The sequence below is a fragment of the Oreochromis niloticus genome, linkage group LG3 (assembly GCF_001858045.2).
Source record: "Oreochromis niloticus isolate F11D_XX linkage group LG3, O_niloticus_UMD_NMBU, whole genome shotgun sequence".
Lineage (NCBI taxonomy): Eukaryota > Metazoa > Chordata > Actinopteri > Cichliformes > Cichlidae > Oreochromis > Oreochromis niloticus.
Genome location: NC_031967.2, coordinates 32,826,841 through 32,846,977, shown reverse-complemented (window position 1 = coordinate 32,846,977; position 20,137 = coordinate 32,826,841). Strand labels below are relative to the sequence as shown.

The 20,137-nt window shown below is 42.0% G+C and overlaps 1 protein-coding gene across 6 annotated transcripts in view; it reads left to right on the top strand.

Moving 5' to 3' along the window:
* nhsl2 (NHS-like 2) overlaps positions 1 to 18,555 on the top strand; it is a 186,762-nt gene extending 168,207 nt beyond the window's left edge. For 5 of the 6 annotated variants that reach the window (XM_005462585.4, XM_025905849.1, XM_025905848.1 and 2 more), the window contains 6 exons: positions 2,477 to 2,659; positions 5,792 to 6,839; positions 7,000 to 8,164; positions 8,315 to 8,624; positions 10,936 to 11,053; positions 11,751 to 18,555. In XM_005462585.4, coding sequence (XP_005462642.1) covers positions 2,477 to 2,659; positions 5,792 to 6,839; positions 7,000 to 8,164; positions 8,315 to 8,624; positions 10,936 to 11,053; positions 11,751 to 12,090 — 3,164 coding nt within the window. In that variant the 3' untranslated portion in view covers positions 12,091 to 18,555. The remainder of the gene's footprint in view (positions 1 to 2,476; positions 2,660 to 5,791; positions 6,840 to 6,999; positions 8,165 to 8,314; positions 8,625 to 10,935; positions 11,054 to 11,750) is intronic. The other variant, XM_019353190.2, reaches the window with a different exon arrangement.
* Positions 18,556 to 20,137: the final 1,582 nt, after the last annotated feature.

Sequence of the window (20,137 nt, the reverse complement as noted above, 5' to 3'; positions counted from 1 at the left end):
ATTTTAATCAGCTCTGTTGTCACTGATGTCTAAAACAGAGCCATGCCATCAAGTCTTAATCATGTTAGGTTCAGTCGCATTTCCTAAACTCAAAACTGTCCCCCATCCTTAGTTGTTCTGAGACTTTGAGCTTTGCGTAATTCATCTTTATCTGTTGATTTTTCTGTAAATGTTTAGTTTGGGCATCAAATATGTGCCATTAGTTTTCTGTTTGCTCTCTCAAACAGATCAAAGGTTTGTAATTCTGTGTTGTTAAGTGCCTGGAGGCATAATTCGTACAGGCTGCTGCAAGAGGGACACAGCTGAGGGGAGAAAAATGGAAGGAGAGTGAGCTGGACTCATCTGACTTCCAAATGTGAAGGAGATCTGTGTTTTGAGTGCTTGGTGACAGCTGTCAGTGTCAGCGGCCATGTTCCTTAAGTTTGCTTTGGCACAGGGTGGGTAATAGTGGGCTGATTTGGCTCCAGTTTGTTTATTTGCTTTCTTGACTTATTGATTTTTAGTACCGCAGTCCTCTTAAAAGAGCTTCATCGAGTGGCACAATTTCATTGTTGGACATAAATTTTAGCAGCAGGCTGAGCCCGACATGACTGTTGCTCTAAAACGAGGCTGATAGCTTAATGGAATGGGTGAGAAACAGCACTGTACGTCATTAAGGTAACCAGCTAGGTGCCTGCTGCCACCAGTGACTCACTGGATTCATGTTCTCACACAAAACACATTAGGGAGACGGGAAGTGAGCTACGACAGAGCAGCAGGTTTCTCTGTCGTGTCTGCCGTGAGCCCGTCTGGATTAAAATGTAATGCATGTACATGCGGCATTATGGTGATGATGAAACTGAAAGCTGCAAAGTCTTCTCCACTCGTTCAGCTGAGATGAACTCATCGAGTGTCGCTTATGCCACTTCTCAAACACCTGCTGAGTCAGAGGCAACTTTAAACAGCGGACACTTGAAGTATCAGCAATTATGTGACAGGAAATAAAGAAGAGTGGAAACAACTACCAACTTTAGGCAACTCTGTGACATTAAATGTATCCTATTTTAGAGTCAACGTTAATATTAAAAGGGCAAATCAACAGAGTTCTTCATGCATCTTTAATTAGACACTATTTATGTAAACAGTCTTGATTTGAAATCTCCATATTCCTTCAATTTATGGTGAAAAATATTCAGGAGGTATCAACCAAAAAACGTTGGGAGAATTTGACTTCCACTTGACTTTGTTTTACTCGCAAATTTACCTTTTCTTAGTCTTGTCAGCCTACCTTTGCATGTGTTGCCAATGCCTCTAGCAATTGTATGAGAGTTTTGTAAGCTGAGAGAATTAGACAGTTAATATAGAAATGTAGAAAAAGAAATGTAGAGATACATCTTTCTAGTACTGGGTGTACTCCCTTTTTTCTCTTTAGAGCCACCTTAATTCTTTGTGGCAAAGATTCAACAAGGTGCTGGAAACATTGCTCACAGATTTTGGTCCACGTCTACATGACGGCATCACGCAGCTGCCGACCGTACATGATTTGAGCTTTGAGATGCAGTGTGTTATCCTGCTGCAGCCATCAGAAGATGCCCAGACCCTACCATCCAAATGTTACAGCAGAGATCATGACTCATCAAACCAGGTGGCATTTTTCCAGTCTTCTACTTTCCAGTTTTGGGAAGCCTGTGTGAATTGTGTCCTGTTCTTACCTGTCACCCAGTCTGGTCTTCTCCTGCTGTAGCTCATCTCCTTCAAACTTTGATGTGTTACAAATTCAGAGATGCTCTTCTTCATATCTTGGCTGTAACGATTGGTTATTTGAGTTCCTGTCAGCTCAAAGCAGTCTGACCTTTCTCCTCTGACCTCTGGGTTTCAACAAAGCATTTCCCCCCAGAGAACTGCTGCTCAGTGGATATTTGCTTATTTGCACACCATCCTCTGTAAACCCTAGAGATGGTCATTAGAAAAATCCCAGCAGATCAAGATTTCTGAAATAGATCAGCCCATCTGGCACCAACAACATTCAAAATCACTTAAATCCTCTTTCTTCCCCGTTCTGATGCTCACTTTGAACTTCAGCAGGTCATCTTCACCAGGGAATTGGCCACTAGAGAAATGGCAGTTCCCACATTTTCTTCCTTTTTCAGCTCCAAAGGTTGCCTCCTGATGTAAATACAGAATTATGGTTGACATTGTGTCTCACTAAAGTGACCTGAGTGAATGTGCTGAGTTTAATAGAAGCAGTAAATCATGTTTGTGTTAACGATCTCCGAGAGATGTGAGAGGAAAACACTGCAGCCTTTTAAGAGCGACTTGAAATCATATCAAATGATCTGCCTTCACATCGCTGTCTCTCAAGAGCCATAATCTAATACTTTATTGCCATGTCAACAACATGATTGGATTTATTGTTTTATTGAATTTAGTGCGTGTCAGGTAAAATTAGTCTTCCCTCCCTCCTGCTGACCTTCCTGCTGCTGTCTTCCTCTTGCAGGTGAAGGGAGAGCATTGAAATTCCACGGTGTTGATCTTCTCCAGCACTCTCCATCCCCTTCCCCCTTTCCCGGGGACCCCTTCCCCCACCAGCCCCACTCCCTGGAGCCTGTTACCGACACACCGCACCAGAACCTCCCACTGAGGAAGACACACTCTGACCTCGACACAACCTTACCTGCAGGTGTGTGTGACCATAACAGGGAGCTCTTTACCCTCCCTCCACGGTGCAGATCTTATTACTCCTCACATAAAGTGTGCCGCACCTTCAAAGACAAGAGAAAGAGAGAGAAAAGAAAGAATCTGGGAATGTCAGAATGAAATTCCTATATTCATGAACTTCTGGTATTTCACATAAAACTCTAGTATTGCTGTTAGTAGCATTGAACATTTCTTGGCTGTGGAAAGACTATCATTTTTTTCTGCCCACTTTAAATACTTAGGAAAAAAATGTATGCAATGGCACGATATTTTCTTTTGTTTGAATCATGTTTTTTGTTCAACAAAAGTGACAAATGTGTGTTTATTTTGTCATTGATTATGGATTGACATACAGTTTTAAAAGAAAAATGTTCTCCTTTCTCGTTAAGGCCTAGTCACACAGGCCTAGAAAAGGCCGGCCCTTGACAAACTCAGCAAAAGCAAAAACCTGTACTACCTGACTGGTTAGTGAGTGGTTGCTGGGTTTTTTGAGGTGAAACTGGTTGTAAAAAACCTCCTTGGGATTGCTTCGTAGTAGTTGCCACTGTTGCCCATAGTTTACATGGAAGACACAAACTTGTTTGCAGATATTAATGATTTGCTCTCTGAGCTGTAGTGAAAGTTGAAAATTGTCATGTAAACAGTGAATGGAGAAGGTTCACCTTTGAAGGTGGACAGTCTGCATTTCAGTTTCACTTCAACTTGCAGAACTAAGTGAAACCGCCTCCACCAGCTAGCAATCAAAAGGACTTTTTTGCAAGTCAGTTGGCGGAATACACAGTTTTCCGTGGTAACAGGTGATTGCCATGGGGTGACTAACCAGTCTTTTAGCCTGTGTGAGTGGGTCCTTTTTCACTTATTCCCACAATGTCACCATGATTGCGACATCCAAAATGCAAGTTAACATGTTAACATTGTTAGTTGTCACACATCTGCAAAACTGCAATACCTCTTTGCGACCAGTTTCCTCTAGTGACAGCTAGCACTCCCCAGCAACCACTTCCCAACCAGTCGGAGAAAGACCATTTTTCAAATGGTTACCATGGGATTTTGATGGTGTTTACTAGTGTAAAGTAACCAACACCGAGTAACGCTAGCTACCACTTTAAAAACAATCTACCACAAACACAATATTTAAACTCAAAAGAGCGCTAAGACTTATTTAGCATTAGCTTGCTTGTTTGATTGTTAACACTAATAGCAAAAGTAGACATACTACTCGTTAAGCTTGTTTGCCAAATACTTCACCAGCTAATTTTATTGGGCTATCTGGTATAATGTTGCGGATTTTAGGCTATGACTAATGATTGCTTTCTGCAGTACCGGCCAATATACAAAGGTAGTCAGGTATTTATCCACCAATGGTTTAATTAAGCAAAGAAAATTACACAAACTAAGGCTGAATTAATAATTTATTTCCCTTGGATTTGCCCTAATCAATGTTTCCTAGTGAAGAACAGCTATGCCTTTAGCCAGGATCTTTTCATTCCTTGCTGGTTTATTTACTACAATGAGGACATTTAAACACAGGGCATCAAGGGTTCATTTAATCAGCTTCATCTGAATAAGCCCATCATTTTGGTGAGAAGAAGACAAAAGCAGAAAATCTGAACAGAGAAGAAGCCACATCTGACATTTAAAAATGTGTTTCAGTTGTTCTTGTATTAAGAACTAAGACTGATTTTGTTGCAGGACAAATATGCATTATTGAGAATGTACTATTAGGCCTATGTAACAAATTAAGAGAAAAAAAACTGACCCCGCGATCCCTACAGTGGGTGAATCTGGTGGGTCTGTTGCTGTGAAGGGGCATTTGGTTGGCATGATATGGTAACCTGTCACACCAGATAACTTGTTACAGAACCATCTGTGAAGCCATACTTGCAAAATGGCACGTGTTTGAAAGAACCATCTGCGTATTAACTTCAGCCAATCAGTTGAGAAATCAAACTCTTGCCAAATCCAGTCCAGTGAAGATGAAAAACGCCTTTGCACATCAGACAGTGAAGAAATGCTCTCAACTTTTCAGTTCTATAAGTTATGATTTAGCATTTCATCTCGAGGAACAGCTAAAACATGTCCATAGATGCTTATTTGTTCTGTGGTTATACCACAGCACATAGCTTGAAACATGGAATATTAGATTCTGATCAAGTTCTGGTGTGATTCTGTCTCCCCTGCAAAAAAGAATGTTTTTGATCCACTTTCCCTCCTTAGAAGGAAAGGTCTATGCAGATAAGTTTATATAGGTTTTTCTTTTTAATATGTTAGCTTGTATGTATCTTTTAAGCATGGAGGTTTGTCAGGCAGGAAAGTATGTCTGTGAAAGTTCTTGGTCATCTAGGTCATCGTAGTGTAAGGAGCTTGAAAAAGAAAAGAGTTTGAAAGAAAGAAGTTCTAAGAAATTGCTTCTTTCTTTCAGACTTTCTTTGAAAGTCTGAAAGAACTCCTCTTGGAGAATCCCAGATTTTAAGCCCTATGGGAGTGTCTCCAAGAGGGTCATGGACCCCCTATTTGTCCTCTACCTAATCACATGAGCCCATGTGAAAATGGGTGTGGGTCACAATCAGCCAAGGTTTCAGGTAAACCCATTGCAAAACCTAGCCCCACCCTATCATGTGAATTCCAGAGGTCAAATGGGCCAAGCATCTGGGAGGGGATCTCAAAACTGGATTATAGATAGCAGACAGTTGGTGATGTAAGTCATCCCCTCTGTTCAAAGATGGTAGTTCACAGTGGACATAGATGGCTTCTTTCACTCCTGTTTTAAAGCATCTGTCTTCTGTGTCCAAAATGTGAACATTGGCATCCTCGAAAGAGTTACCTTTGTCGTTTAGATGCAGATGGACACCCGAGTCTTGTCCCGTCGAGGTGGCTATTCTCGTCAGGCAGTAAACAAATGATACACACTGTGTATGTACACTAAAGCCAGAGCCTACAGCTGTCAAGGCAGGTTGTTTCTTTTCTGGTCAGAATAGTTTTCTGAATGGGCAGCTAGAGATAGATATGTGGTGTGAAGTTTTTATTATAACCTTTTATGTTAGAGTCTCCACAGTCAGTGGAATTTGGTGTGATTAGTTTTGTTGTATTGATTCTTTCCCTCTCTTCTCTACAGACAACCGTTTGGGGCTGCCTGCCCCAGATCAGCTTCACCCAGAAACTATGGACCATTCTGGGCTGCTCTGCTCAAATACACCCACCGCTTCCTGGAACGGACCCAAGGGTTCCACCTTTTCTCCTGGAGCGTGGAACGAGCCTTACAATTACAGTAAGAACAAAGGACCAGCGGTACCACCCAAACAGCACAGTATCATCGGAGGAGGGACCCAGGAGGGGGTGATGCTGGTGAGCTCAGGACATTCAAGCTCATTCAAGACTGTGACAGACCCTTCTCGGAGACCATTGAATAACATGGACATAGGGAAGCGGAGTGAGACAGAGGGGGCTGCAGCGGATGGAGGAAGAGGGGGAGGAGGAGGGGAAGCAGTGAGAGGACGGGAGAGGTCGGCACGTTCCATAGCAGCACAGAATGCTTTCAAGTTTCGAGAGCGTTCCCTTTCCACACCCACAGATTCTGGATCTTTTTGTTTCACAGAGGGTGTTATAGGCCATCCGGATGGTAATATAACATCTACAGGAAATGGGAATACTATGGACCACCAACAAGAGCATCACAACTTCCTCGGCTTAGGTGAGAATTACGCCCTTCTCTACCCCAGAGGGAGCTCAGAAGACAGCGCAAGTACGACTGACACAATCTCCGTCACAGCTTCAGACTACAGCACAGAAGGCCGTTTGCGCCTACGTTCCCGCTCCATCTCCCTTAAAAAATCCAAACGAAAGCCACCACCCCCTGTGAGGAGTGTCTCTCTTATGAAAAATCTTGGAGAAGCCGAGGGCAGAATACACCATCAAGGTGGTCTTTACAGAGATGGCCGACCAAAGAGCCTGCACATCCCCAGGGATCACTTCCCTGACTTTCAGCCAGATTTCCTTCTGCCCAACCTGCCTAAAACCAGTATTGGTGAGCGAGAGCCAGGCCAAGGAGGGAATGACAGACCTCCAAGTCTAGAGGTCCAGGCACCAGAGAGGGAGGGGGAGACAGAAATGACTTTTCCCATGCACTGGCAGCTAGGGGAGTGGAAGAGCAATGACCCTTACAGGTAGGAAACTACACATGGATGTTTAGTACTCGTGCTACAAAGTTATTATTATTGTGTCATCTTTATTATCCTGGTATCCTGGATGTTTTGTTGTCAAACGTATTTGGCAAACTTTGATTTGGCAAAAAAAACTTCACATCTCTTCTTTGCTCTTCCTCAGGTCTCTGTCAGGCTCCAGCACAGCAACAGGTACCACAGTGATCGAATGTATGAAAGTCAGAGGTAGCTCAGAGTCCCTTCTTGACTCTCCCTCCACCTCGAGAGCCACATCACCCTCACAGCTTTCCATGGAGACTGACATCAAGGCATCATCCCCCTTCAGACCTCCAGGACTTATGTCCCCATCAAGTGGCTATTCCAGCCAGTCAGAGACTCCCACGCCAACTGTTCCACTCAGTCAACTGGCAGGTCAGGGGACTGTGGGTACAACAGGATGTAAGATGCGCCCCAAGATCCCAGAGAGGAAATCATCTCTACCATCACCCAAGGATCCAGCTGCTAGGTCTAGACTGTCCTTTGAAATGCCTGGGAATGCACATCTGGAGCTTTCGTCCATCAAGCCAAAACAAAAGGCCAGCCGGCGGCATTCTGACACTTCGACAGCAGCAAAGCCAGGAAAGATCAGCCCGAGTTCCTCACAGGCATTGCCTATGGTTACCCAGAATGAGCTAAAGACTGTTCGGCTTCGCTCAGTTTCTCGTGGAGACCAAGAAGACTGCCCTGATGGAGCCTCTGACACCATCGAAGAGGAACAGCATGGCCGCGACATAGGCGAAGATCCCAGCCCACCACCCACGCTACCAAAACCTAAACCTCCTGTTGCAGTTAAGCCTCCCTTACCTAAACGGCCCATGAACCTTCTTCTCAAGTCTCCTTCTCCATCCTCCACTTCCCCTCTGGCGCTTGACTCGCCTCCTGCCTCACCTGTAGACCGACCAGTGCCTCTAGGCAACATCTACAAAGTCATGAAAAAGCCAAAACCCAAAAAACCTCCACCACAAGCTCCAACAAATCCCACTATTCTGTCAGATTCAAACTCTATGACTGCTCCACAAACTGCCTACGATCAATCGTTCCTCCCCCTATCCCAGGCCCTGTTTGATCTCCCTCCTCTCCCAGACCCTCAGCCTCTCCTGGAAGATCCAGTTTTGGAGCCTGAATTTGATGTTGACCAAGAGATTCGTCTTGGCCCCGAAGATGGAGGCTCACTCCCTTCACCTTGCAGCAATCTGGAGGCCCCAGAACTTCAGGACAAGAGCAAGACGCTACCCTCAAGGATGACAGTCTCCTGCCTGGCAGAGCTGTCAGACAAAAAGAAACCCAAGGTAACCAAATTAAATATCTCGATCTTTTAAACGAGTATTCTCATGGTTAAACATCGAGTATGTTCTAAAGGCAAACAATTTAAAAAACATATTCACAGTTCACAACTCTCCTTATTTCTCAGTCTTTGAAACCTTCTCAATCCTTTCCAGGTTCCACCTCCAGTCCCCAAGAAGCCAAATGTTCTGCTTCTTCCCACGTCAGTCCACTCCTCCACTAATGGCAGCACAGACCGTCAGACACCACAGACTGACAGCCCCGTGGGCCTTCGGTCTCCGGTAGGAACATTCCCACCAGATGATATTCTCAATGCTCCTAGTGTTCCCGACATGCCTGAGCAAGATGAGAACCACTTGGGAACAGATGAAGAAAGTTCCAAAGAGTCATCACTACAATCCTCTCTTCAAGATTCCTCTCTCACAGAGCTGGAAGGGAAGATGGCTGTTACTGGGATTGGAATAGGTATGCCTTGATTGGACCACATTATTAAGCTTTAAAAGTTGGTTTTCACTGAATAGTGGTCTCATAAGACTCATAAGACCAGATAAAAGAGCTTTTATGTATCAGTTTATTTTTTTAAAGATGAGACACTAGACACTACAGGTAAAAACATTTTTGGCCTATTTTACTTCAATAACATTTCTTCTGTCAGACTACTGGAAAGAAACCATGGAAAATGTGTTTTTCTACTTAACATTTATACAAAGCTGTTCGTGTTTAATTCAAGACTTATATTATTTGCACATGTTAATGCAATACTCTAAAAACTTTTAAAACAAAAGCACAATTTTTAAAATATTGTCTCTATTTTAATAACTGACTGAGGAAGTGTCATTGTGATATAGGTTACATTTTAATAATTGTTTTAATATTGTAAAATTTTACATTACACACACATACTTACATACACCAAAAAGTTCTAGTTTGATTCCCTTCTATAGTTTGACTGAGGGATTTGTTTATATACCATCCAGAGCCTGATTTGTAGAAAAATGGAAAAAGAAAATATCTTTGTGTAAATAATTAACTTGGACAGTTTGATGGTAATATGTCATAGTTAAGTAGTTATTTTCCCTTGGTTGTCCTCACGCCACCTGCAGTCCCTCTATTCTCCGCCAGTGGTCCCTGTCCCACAGAATCACCGCTTCAGGGTAGGGATAGTTGTATGTTCATTCAATGATGAAATACAAAAATAAACCACAAATCTTGAACTGGAGTTTTCTGGCCTTCTAATCATTTCTAATTAAAAACATCCCAACACAAATGTCGCGTTTTCTAACATATATTAGCTAATAGTTTGCTTTTAGTCTTGTTTCACTGCAGACATTGTTTCTTGTGATTTTTGTGTTTGTGTTGGTGATAATAGTCTAGCAGAGCTTCTACATTTGATTAGGACTCATACCTGCTAATTTTGATACATACCCTCCTGATTCTGCTTTGTTTTGACACAGGCCCATTGCTCTAAAATGAGCCCAAATCAAAACACAGAGTGCTTCACACTGTTTTTAACAGTGAAGATGACATTTATCATCATTATTTCATTATCACCTAATTTTCTCTGTAGCCGAATCAGATTTACATATGCGTTTGCACAAAGCCAGCTGATATACACCTATCAGCTGCTTTATTAGGTACACCTACATATAGTAGTGCCCTTTACCTTCAGAACTGCCTTAATTTAACAAGGTGCTGAAAACATTCCTCAGACATTTTGGTCCTTGTTGATATTACAGCATCACAGATTTGCTGCAGATTTGTAAGCTACACTTGCATGATGTGAATCTCCCATTACACCACATCCCAAAGGTGATCTGTAGCTGACAGTGGAAGCCAATTTGAGTATAGTGATCTCATTTTCATGTTCAAGAAACCAGTTTGAGATGATTTGCACTTTGTGATATTGTGTGTTATCCTGCTGGAAGAAGCATTTTAGAAGACGGGTACACTGTGGTCATAAGAATGAACATGAACATCAGCAGTACTCAGGCAGGCTGTGGCATTTAAACAATGTTTAGTTAGTGACTATCCTGTACACCATTACACCACCAACATCCAGAAACATTCATTCAAGGAAGGACTCGTGCTTTTATGTTCCATCCATCCATCCATCCATCCATCCATCTTTCCATTGCTTATCCTTATCAGGGTTGCAGGGGGGCTGGAGCCTATCCCAGGGCGAAAGCCAGGGTACATCCTGGGCAGATCATACAGTGGTGCAGTGGTTAGCACTGTTCCCTCACAGCAAGATGGTCCTGTTGTTTATCCCAAATTCTGCCCTTGCCACCGGAATTTTGCATGAGAAATGGAAACTCATTAGACTAGACAACATTTTTCCCATGTTCAATTTTGGTGAGTCCTTGCAAATTGCAGCTTGACATCAACAAAGCATTTTCATCCATGAAACTGCTGTTTCATGGATGAAATCTGATATTTTCTCTGTTTTGGTCTATTCTCTGTAAACTCTAGAGATGGTTGGGTGATTAAATCCCAACAGATCAGCAGTTTTTGAAATACTCAGACCAGCACATATGTTGCCAACAACTAGGCCATGCTCAAAGTCGCTTAAATCACATTTCATCACCATTCTGATGCGGAGTTTGATCTTCAGCAGGTTGACTTGAACATTTCTACATGCATAAATACAATGAGTTGCTGCCATGTGATTGGCTGATTAGCTGTTTGGTCGTTAAAATTAATATCATCTAAGGTGAGAAAGTGGCTGGTTAGCATTTCTACTTTATATGTTTTAACATGATTTATGTGCCTTGCTTAGATGAACCAGCAGCCTGTGAAAAGACTGTACTGCACATCGAAGAGGAAACAGATGACGACTTGTTGGCGAGCACACCTACAACACACACCACCGAAGACCTCTTCACTATTATACACAGGTTTGAGCACGCACACACACACACACACACACAACCAAGGCATATTTTAAACACTGAGATCGGTACAAACTGTGATATTAGAGCACATAGTTTCCTCAGATGGCAGTTAAAGGTTAAGAAGTGCTTCACAGTTTAGTCTGTTTTGACAGGACAGCACAAATGCTTTGAGCCATCACCAAACCTGCCTGGCAGCTTTTTATAACTCGGAGCATGTGACAAAATACGCATTGTCTTGTTGAAAAGGTGTGAGACAGACAGAGTATAAGGTTCCCTAGCAACAGCTACATGTAAAGTGGGTTTGCTGCACGACCGCTGGCTCTCATTTCGTCCTTTTTTTTTCTTCCTTCCAGCATCCCTCTCTCTCTCACACATACACGTACGTGGAGACGAGTACACACAGAAACGGACAAGAAGTCTAGTCACTAAGCAACAAGTGTTCGTGATTTTTACCTTGCGTGATGCTGAAAATAGCTTGAAAGGCACTGAAGAATAAGTGAGGATGGGGAAATGGAAGATCAGTAATCAGTGTTTTCATCTCATACAAGAAAGAATGGAGTCCCTTCTGTAGTTACAAATTTTAGTTTTTCTATTCTCGAGAAACAAATGTCAACTAAAGTGTGACTCATCACACACGAGTAGTAAATCCGATGAAGTGAAACAGCTGCACAGTTTTGATGATCTTCTCTCTCTCCTCCAGGTCCAAACGAAAGGTCCTGGGTCGCAAGGAGCCTTCCGATTCCTTCGGCAGTCGCCAGAGCTTGGTGTCACCGGTGAAGCACAGCACCAGCGGTAGCGACCTCCGAAATCTGACCTTGGGCAGCAGCCAGAGGTCGAGCTCCCGCAACGAGAACTTCATGGCCCTCCTTCAGAAGAAAGGCAACAAGTCTTCCAGCGGAGGAGCCAGAGTCTCTGCCATGGAGCTTCTAAAAAGCACAAACCCCCTGGCCCGACGCGTCACGGAGTTTTCAGCCAACACGGCGTCGAATGCCGAGGGAGGAGAGACAACGGCTGGGAACGACAAACCCAGCGATCAGTGAACTGAAGCGTCTACGCAGATGTAAACCAGGTCTGTTTGCTGTCGACAAAGCTACCAACCAATTCCACGGCCTGCCACCCTATGGAGGACGGGGCCATTTGACAAACATGTCCAACCAGATCGCTCCAACTACTGATTGACCATTTGCACTGTCCAATCAAATTGGAGCACACTTTTGGACAAAATGGTCCCTCCCACGGTTGGAGCACTGTTGTTCCGAGTCAAACCGGCCCCTCTAGGAAAGCAAGACATCAACGGAGAGAAAAGTAGGTTCTCACAATATAGTCAATGAAAGGTGGAGGCTTTGAGGTCATGCTTCTAAACTGCACTGCACTATCTTTTCCTCATTGGGAATTTGTTCAGTGTGGAGGCTAGGTGGGTGGAGCAGACACTGGGAATGTAAAGATACACAGCAGGTATCTTTACTCCTGGGCTTCTTCCAGATGAATACAACAAAAAACCCCTGATGACTACGGGGGAGTGTATCTGAACCTGTGACCATATTAATCCCCCCTAAAGAGGAATCCGATCAATCCAGGAAACAAACGGAATAAAAACACTTAAGATACAAGACTTTAACACAATTTACCCTCGATTCTACCAAACCCCTTGAGCTAGCAGCGCTACAGGTCCATCACCTGTGGACCACTGAGACAGGAAATATTCCCAAACCTTGGACCTTGTGGTTCCGTCTTCTCTCCATGGTGAATGCGACACCACAGCAGCCCTCTCAGCTCCAGACAGACAGAATATAAAAGAGCAGGATTTCTGAAGAGAAACCACAAGGCGGGGGCACGCTTTTTGCCACCAAAGATGAGGCATGAGCATACCACACGTGTTATCGCTCGTGCTGTGAACACGAACACGGACCTTCACAAAACATTCCACAAAGGCGCTCGGCAAACGGACCACATTCTTGGGACATAAGCACTTTTTCCCCCCTTATTGGTGTCGCAGGTCGTTTACACGGCGCAAACGCTGCACCGCTACCTTTTTCCTCATCTGTTACTATCTTTTCACTCTTTCTTTGGATGCTTTATTTTTTTTGTTCTTTTTGCATATATTTTTTCTTAAACATACCCAGTGGCCATATACTGTACATGTTAAACTGGATCATACTGTAATGTATCATGTACAAAGATAAATGTAACGCATCTATCAACAGCTATCATCCGCAGACACAAAGACTATAAATAGTGTACAAAGCAGCAAGAAGATTGGACTACAAACTGCCCACGCAGTGAAGGGAATACACACACTCAAACACACACACGCGCAAAGACTGCCAAGCAAAATGTTACTGAAGACAAACAAACAAAACATGGAGAAAAAAAGAAGACCAATCTACACACAAGTGTGAGTGTGTTCATACAAAGAGTGTGCGGAGGATGTCATGCCTGTGGAGTTTCTGTACGGAGAGCATGAAGCAGGCCTGCTTATTAAACAGGGTTTTTATTCATTTTGGTCTCTGGTGTTGGGACCAAAGGACTGTTAAAAACTACAAACAGACCAGAGGGGACCTAAAGGTGTGTGTGTGTGTGTGTGCATGTGTGTGTGTTTGCAAAAGAGGAAAGTGCCAAGAACAAAGCAAGGGGAGGGAAAAGACAGACGGGGTGAGTGCATGTATGTGTGCATTTACATTTTTCATGTCACACATTTTTGTGTGTGTGTACGTGCAAATTATCACAACACCCCCCCACCTTCCTTTTTTATTAAGGATTAGGATTGAAGTGACCTCAACATTGTCACATAAAGATTCCAGAACAAAGAGGGTTTCAGAAGTCAGTGTATGGATATAGGAACGTAAACATTCCAGAACGTCTGTACGAGTTTGGAAGTCTTGGATGCCCAGGTTTTAGCCTGAGAACCGGGAGGATGGATGAGAATCAAATTCCCCTCTGTGTGTCCGTCCGTGGTGTTGTGGAGTGACGTGGTGTGAAAGACTTTCCGGGTTTTTTTTCACCCTCCTCCACCTCCTCCTCCGCCGTCTCTTTGGTCACAGAGAGGAGGTGACGTCTGCGCCACCTTCCTCCTCCTCCTCCTCTTCCTCCTCACCACTCACTGTTCTCCTCCTTTTTTCATCACTGCTGGAGCACACACTCCATCTGTCTCTCTTTTTCTCTGCTCTAACCTCTTTTCTGGCACATAGCACGCACTCTCTCTTTTTCTTCCCCTGCGTGTTCATCCTCTCTCACTCTCAGTAGCAGCACCTCTCTTTCACCTTTCTCTCGCCCTCCCTCCATCATTCCTGCCCTTCTTCCCTTCTCTTTTAACCTTCTCCCCATCATCTTCCATCGCCGCCTTCCCGCCTCTCCCATCTCTTTTCTCTCTCTCCCTCCTCCGCCTCTCCACCTCTCTCTGCATTCAGTCTATGCATCTGAGCTCAGCAGAAGACGCGACACCGGATGAATGTCAATGAATGACTGTTAAAGAAAATAGATGCTGTTCTTAGTTTGCGCATGCAAAAAGCATTTTCTATCAGCGCTTATCTTCTGCCTTCTTTCTCTCGAGTTTTTATCATTTGTTTTCTCTCCTTTTAGTATCCATGTAACATGGAATTGCCATGGATGAATGAACAAATGAATGAATGGTTGGGATCTGTGTATTGACACGGAAACAGGAAAAGTTTGAGTGTGGGTTTTTTTCCGGGGGGTTTTATTTTTCATTAAGGACCTTGACTTTTGGGACCGGACAAAATGCCCTGCGGTCTTTGATCCATGGACCCACCGATCAGTTTGTCCATGCCTGTGTGGACAGCCTAGTTGACTCTGATCAGCGGTGGTTCAGCTCTGACACTTGACTAACCCGCTGCATGGATGGACTGCGAAAAATGGAGGAGGGGAACCTTTCATCTCCTGACTCCCAGTTGGCAAACTTATTTCTCGGTGCTATTGAGTCAGAGCTCCCCCTGGTGGACAGAAAAAGAGGACCCACAGAGAAAAAAACTTGAGATACATCTCTCTTCCCTACAGCAGTCCTTCAGGTATTCCATCATCCTGAAAAAAAAAGCATAAATTATCACCATTTATGATGACTAGTCAAGTGACGCTTGTTTTAAATATTTAGTGAATGAAAAAAGATAAACCTATAAAACTCTGTGTTTGTTTGCCTTGTATACTGAATTGTAGGCGTGTTGCTGCAGCGCCTACTGTGTTTTTTGGGGTTTTTTTACATTTTCTTTTGATTTTATTTCTTATTTCAGCTGCCTTGGTAGTACATACACACCCCAATGTAACTTTTTTTGGTAAATCTTGCCAAAATTGCACTATAGTGCATGTGTAAAAGGGAGCATTTCCATGTAATCTGGCAAACAATTGCCCAAATCTGCATTCACATACAGGCAGAGTGCGGCCGTGAAGACTCATTTGCCTCAGAGCATATAAGTCGCAGACATAGCATAAGTGAACTGGGTTGTTAAGAAGAAGCGAGGGCCAATAGATGGATAAAAACAAACAAAAAAAAACCTGCGAAGATTGTTTCTGTGCTAAACCCAGCGGGGCGGGAGCCGACTAGGAAGATACAAGTACAGCGTTAGGAGCAAAAGGATGTGTTGTTCCAGCACTGTAACATGTGGTGTGAAGAGAGACGTACTTTCATCTAAAAAAGCGCCAGGCTGTCGAACAGGGTGTTCACTTACGGTGTGTGCTGAGGATCAAAAAAAGTGTGTTTTTGACTTTTTATGTAGGCAGACAGCAGATTCTCTTTAATCGGGGAGGAAAGAGAGATAAAAACAAACAGGAACACATGGGTGCACTGGTAAGAAAAAAAACCCAGTGTTATCCCTTATGTGGGGATCTAGCCATTTACTATTAAGAAAAACCTGATTTTTTGCAGGTTTTGTAAATGTTTCTTGGAGACAGGAGTTCCTTCAGAAGCTGAAATAATCTCGTTAATTCAGTTAATCTTCAAAGTGTGGGGCTAAAAGGTCCTGCTGGGACAGAACAGCCAACTTTTCTGTGATTCTGAAAAGCTACTAAGGGTGCAATATATTAGTTGTCAGTGCAAGATGGTGGTGGTGGTTCTGCCTACACAGCAGCTACGCCTCGAAGAAATTCTCTAAAATATATTGGCAACATACTGTTTTGAAAATGACATTTTTTTATGAAGTGTGAAAGAGAGATGACAGGAGGAATATATGGAATATCTAAAGCATTATCCCTCCTTCAGGAGGAGAATAAGGAAGATAGGAAGGAGGGAAAATGAGTGTGCAGAGCCGAGGTTAGACTCTGCTGAATGTGGGGATTACCACGCTGAAATTCATAACGCAGTCTATCATCTTTCCCTTCACCTCCTCTCTCTCTCTCTTCCTTCTCAGCTGTCCCGTGAGTCAGAGAAGCAATCACACTAAAAGCTTTTTCTTCTCTCGACCTCTGTTTTTTTTTTTTTCCTTTTTGCCTCCCTGCGCGTTGATAAAAGGTACAAGAAAGCAAGAAAGGAAGGAGGAAGGCGCTGCAATGGCTCGCTAATTAATTTGGTTTAATTTTTACATTTCAGGCCTCTGCAGATATCGAGCAGCCAAACAGGAACCAGTTGCTAGGAAACGTAAATAAAAAGCAGCAGAGAAAATTTGGAAGTTAAGTTGAGAGAGCGGGAGTTCAGGCAAGGATAATTTCCTCATAGGCAAAAGGAAAGATCACACTTTATCCAAATAAGCTACAAAATAATAAAATTTGATGACATTAATTTGTTAAGTACTTTATGAGTACAGCTGCTACCAGTGAGAGCGGAGCCAGACCAGAACAAACAAATAACACAATCCCCTCCAGCACAAAGTTGACCGCAACTCATCCGCAGGACTAAGAAATATAATTTATATAATAATTATAATTCTGAAAAAACCCTGAAAACCAAAACCCATTTCTGTCATCGCTGCTTCCCCCCTCCTCCGTTTAATGCTTTAATCCCATCTCCCATCAAGTGAAATCCAGCACTGAAAAATGAAGCCAAGCAGAAGTGGTAAAAACTGCAGTTCCTCTAACGGCCACTTGAGGCTTGATGTTAGTTCAACACGTTTCGTAACTGCAATTATAGTATTTTATTTGTCTATTATATTTGCACTATTTATCGAGTATATATCTGTGTCTGTGCATTGCCCTCTAGTTCACAATTACAACTTAACCAGGCTAGCTAGCTGATATCTTAGCTGATAGTGATCAAATGCTAGCTTAAAGCCTTCAAAATCCAACGGGTGATTTCACATCAGCTACATCCATTTTTTATTCGTTGTCTGGGAACCCATCAGATATCTGCCACATAAACCAGACAATGAAAAATTAAAAATATATCCTAATAAACTCACTGGCGTACTGAGATAACTGCCGATAATATGTGGATAGTCATTGTGAGACCTCTTGACTGAAAATGAGTGACTGAGCTCATAAACTCAGTGTGTTTACAGAGCTCAAAACTGAGCCGTTATCCCACAGACTTCTATAGGACCAATAGTTTTTTTTTTTTAACAATCGCAGCTATCGCCCTCTGGTGGCCTTCAGATATAATCCAGGATTAAGCCACTTCTGCATCACCTTCATTTTTCTGACATTAATGTCCATGTTTTGTAAAACATAAGTATAAGATTTTGAGTCACATCATTTAGATACCTAGTCAATAGTCAGTGTGGTTGTTAACCTTCAAAGTAAATGGATCTGGAAATGGATCAAAAGTATTGCTTAGCAGAGAGGTTAAGGTCTTAAAGATACAATCAGAGCTCAGCTGTACATACAGAGACATCTTTTTAAGAAAAAATCAACAGCAGTGTGAGTTTACAATCCCAATATTGTCAACAGATTAATGAATAAATGCTTTATACTTTACAGTGGGTAGAAAAAAACACTTTGCTGCTACCTCTTTGAGATATATATTAAGCTACTTATCACATAAAAATATCAGGACTTTGTTCTATTTTTGAACAGTCTCGGCTTTATGAGCAAGCGATTGAGAGTAACAATAAGAAATAGAGAGATGCTGTGGCTGCAGATTTGGGCCAAAAGACTTTGTTGTGTTTGCTTCAGGAGTGACAGATGGGTGAGGTTTACTGTGTTTTTGTACTTTGCAGTGGACAAACAGCCCATAAAGTCCATCACTGATAAACTCCATCCTCTTTACTCCCCAAGCAAAGTGAGATAAACAACCCCCTCAAACCCAATTTAAACCCCAGTATTGGGGGCTGTACAGGCAGCTTATAAAGACACAGAGATGATAATTAGAGAGACCTAGAGAAAGAGAGACAGACAGAGATATGGAATTATTCTATTTTTGTTATTCCTCGTTGAAAAATACATATTTAAAGGAATATTCCATGTATGTATTGAATAACCCCTGTTTTCTTGCCCCATCCAATGGTGTAATCTGTTGCTGCGAGGTGGCGTCTCACACAAACGCTTCCTTCTGCAGCTCTGCAATGCCAATGTGATGAAATTATTATTAAATCATTATAAATAAATTATTTTTCTTGCTTAAAAACAAACTGTGTTGTTTGTATGCTTTCCCTCCTGCTGTAGTAGCCTTCAAGGTTACACTCTCATATCTCTGAGCTGTGTCTGCTGGAGCCCCAGCTCTTTTGTTAATTGGCTGTTTCTGTCTACACAGTGAAGCACTGCACGGGAAATAGAGCCTTCTGATCCAAAGTTTAATCATTAGCTACTTATATCGGGTATTTAATTACTATGTGTGTTTATGAAGCAGAAGCTGTTTTAGGGAGAAAATAACCTTCTTACATAACAGGACACTTTTAATTATATTAGAACAGACTAGATTTTTGCTTCTTACTGATTTAGAAACCCGTAAACTTGATTTGATTTTTACACATTTAAAAATATATAAATGTTAATAGGTAATCATTATCATTAAGGCCCTGGTTGTGCCTTTATTTTCCCCATATTCTGTTCATTGTGTATATATTGGTAAATACAATATGAATGGCCATTTATTTAAAAGGAAAAGGAAGGCATGAAGTACCTCTACATACCTATACATCATGAAAATACAGTATAAAATGGTAAACTGAACTAAAACCTATGGAGTTCCTGTGGTCCTGTGTACTTGCTCTGAAGACAAAAATCAGCTGGTTTATGATACTCTGAATTACGACACAAATGCAGAACTCAAAATCAGGCTACGAAGAAGGAGGCCTATTGGAAAATAGAAACAGGAGGGTAAATATAAGCAAACGAGACACAAAAGCGATAAATAAATGTGAAAGTAAAACAAGAAATGTATAATAACCATAACTGAAACAAAGACAGACAAACATGAGTGAAACTAACAGAGTGGAAACAGAAGGATGAAATAGACGGAAACACTTTGGTAACTAATACAATTAATTAATGTAAAAAAGTAACCAAAACTAAAATATAACAAAAAATAAGGCCTCAAAATGCTAATTAATTAAAAAAACAAAAAAGGTTACATTCGACTGCTCCTTTGTCAACATAGCATGTAGCTCCACATGTTTGTCAGATTGCACATCCTGATGTGACACCAAAAAGAATTTCTCTCCAGCTGTCATCAAACCAAAGGAAAATAAACCTAAACTCCGACAAAGTCAGAAATAATCCACACAATTTTCTGCTTCTTATCCCAGATGACATTACCTTGTCCTCTGTGCTAATAGGACAAACCTCAGAGTCATGTTCAACTAAATCTCTAGGCTTGCCTTCTTTTAAATTTTTATATTGACAAAATTAGAAAAATCCTGTCCTGGAGTGATACTAAAAAAGAAATGAATAGATTTGTTACTTCTACACTGAACTATTCCTTATTATCAGGAGGACTGCAGCTAACAGTACATCATGATTTTATAGAGAAAAGGTATCCAACTATTTAAAGTATTCAGTAGTATTTTTGAGACAGTCCTTCAAAATAAAAGAGGACGCCTTTCTTTACAGATTGGTTGTGCAATAGTTGTAACTAAAAATTCTTGGTGGAAGAAAAATGGGATGGTTGTATGCTGACATCACTTTTCAAAATATTTTAGAAGTTACATTTTTTTAATTTAGATTTTAAAATAAACTGCAATCTTATTGCTGCCTTTATCACTTAGGTTAGCT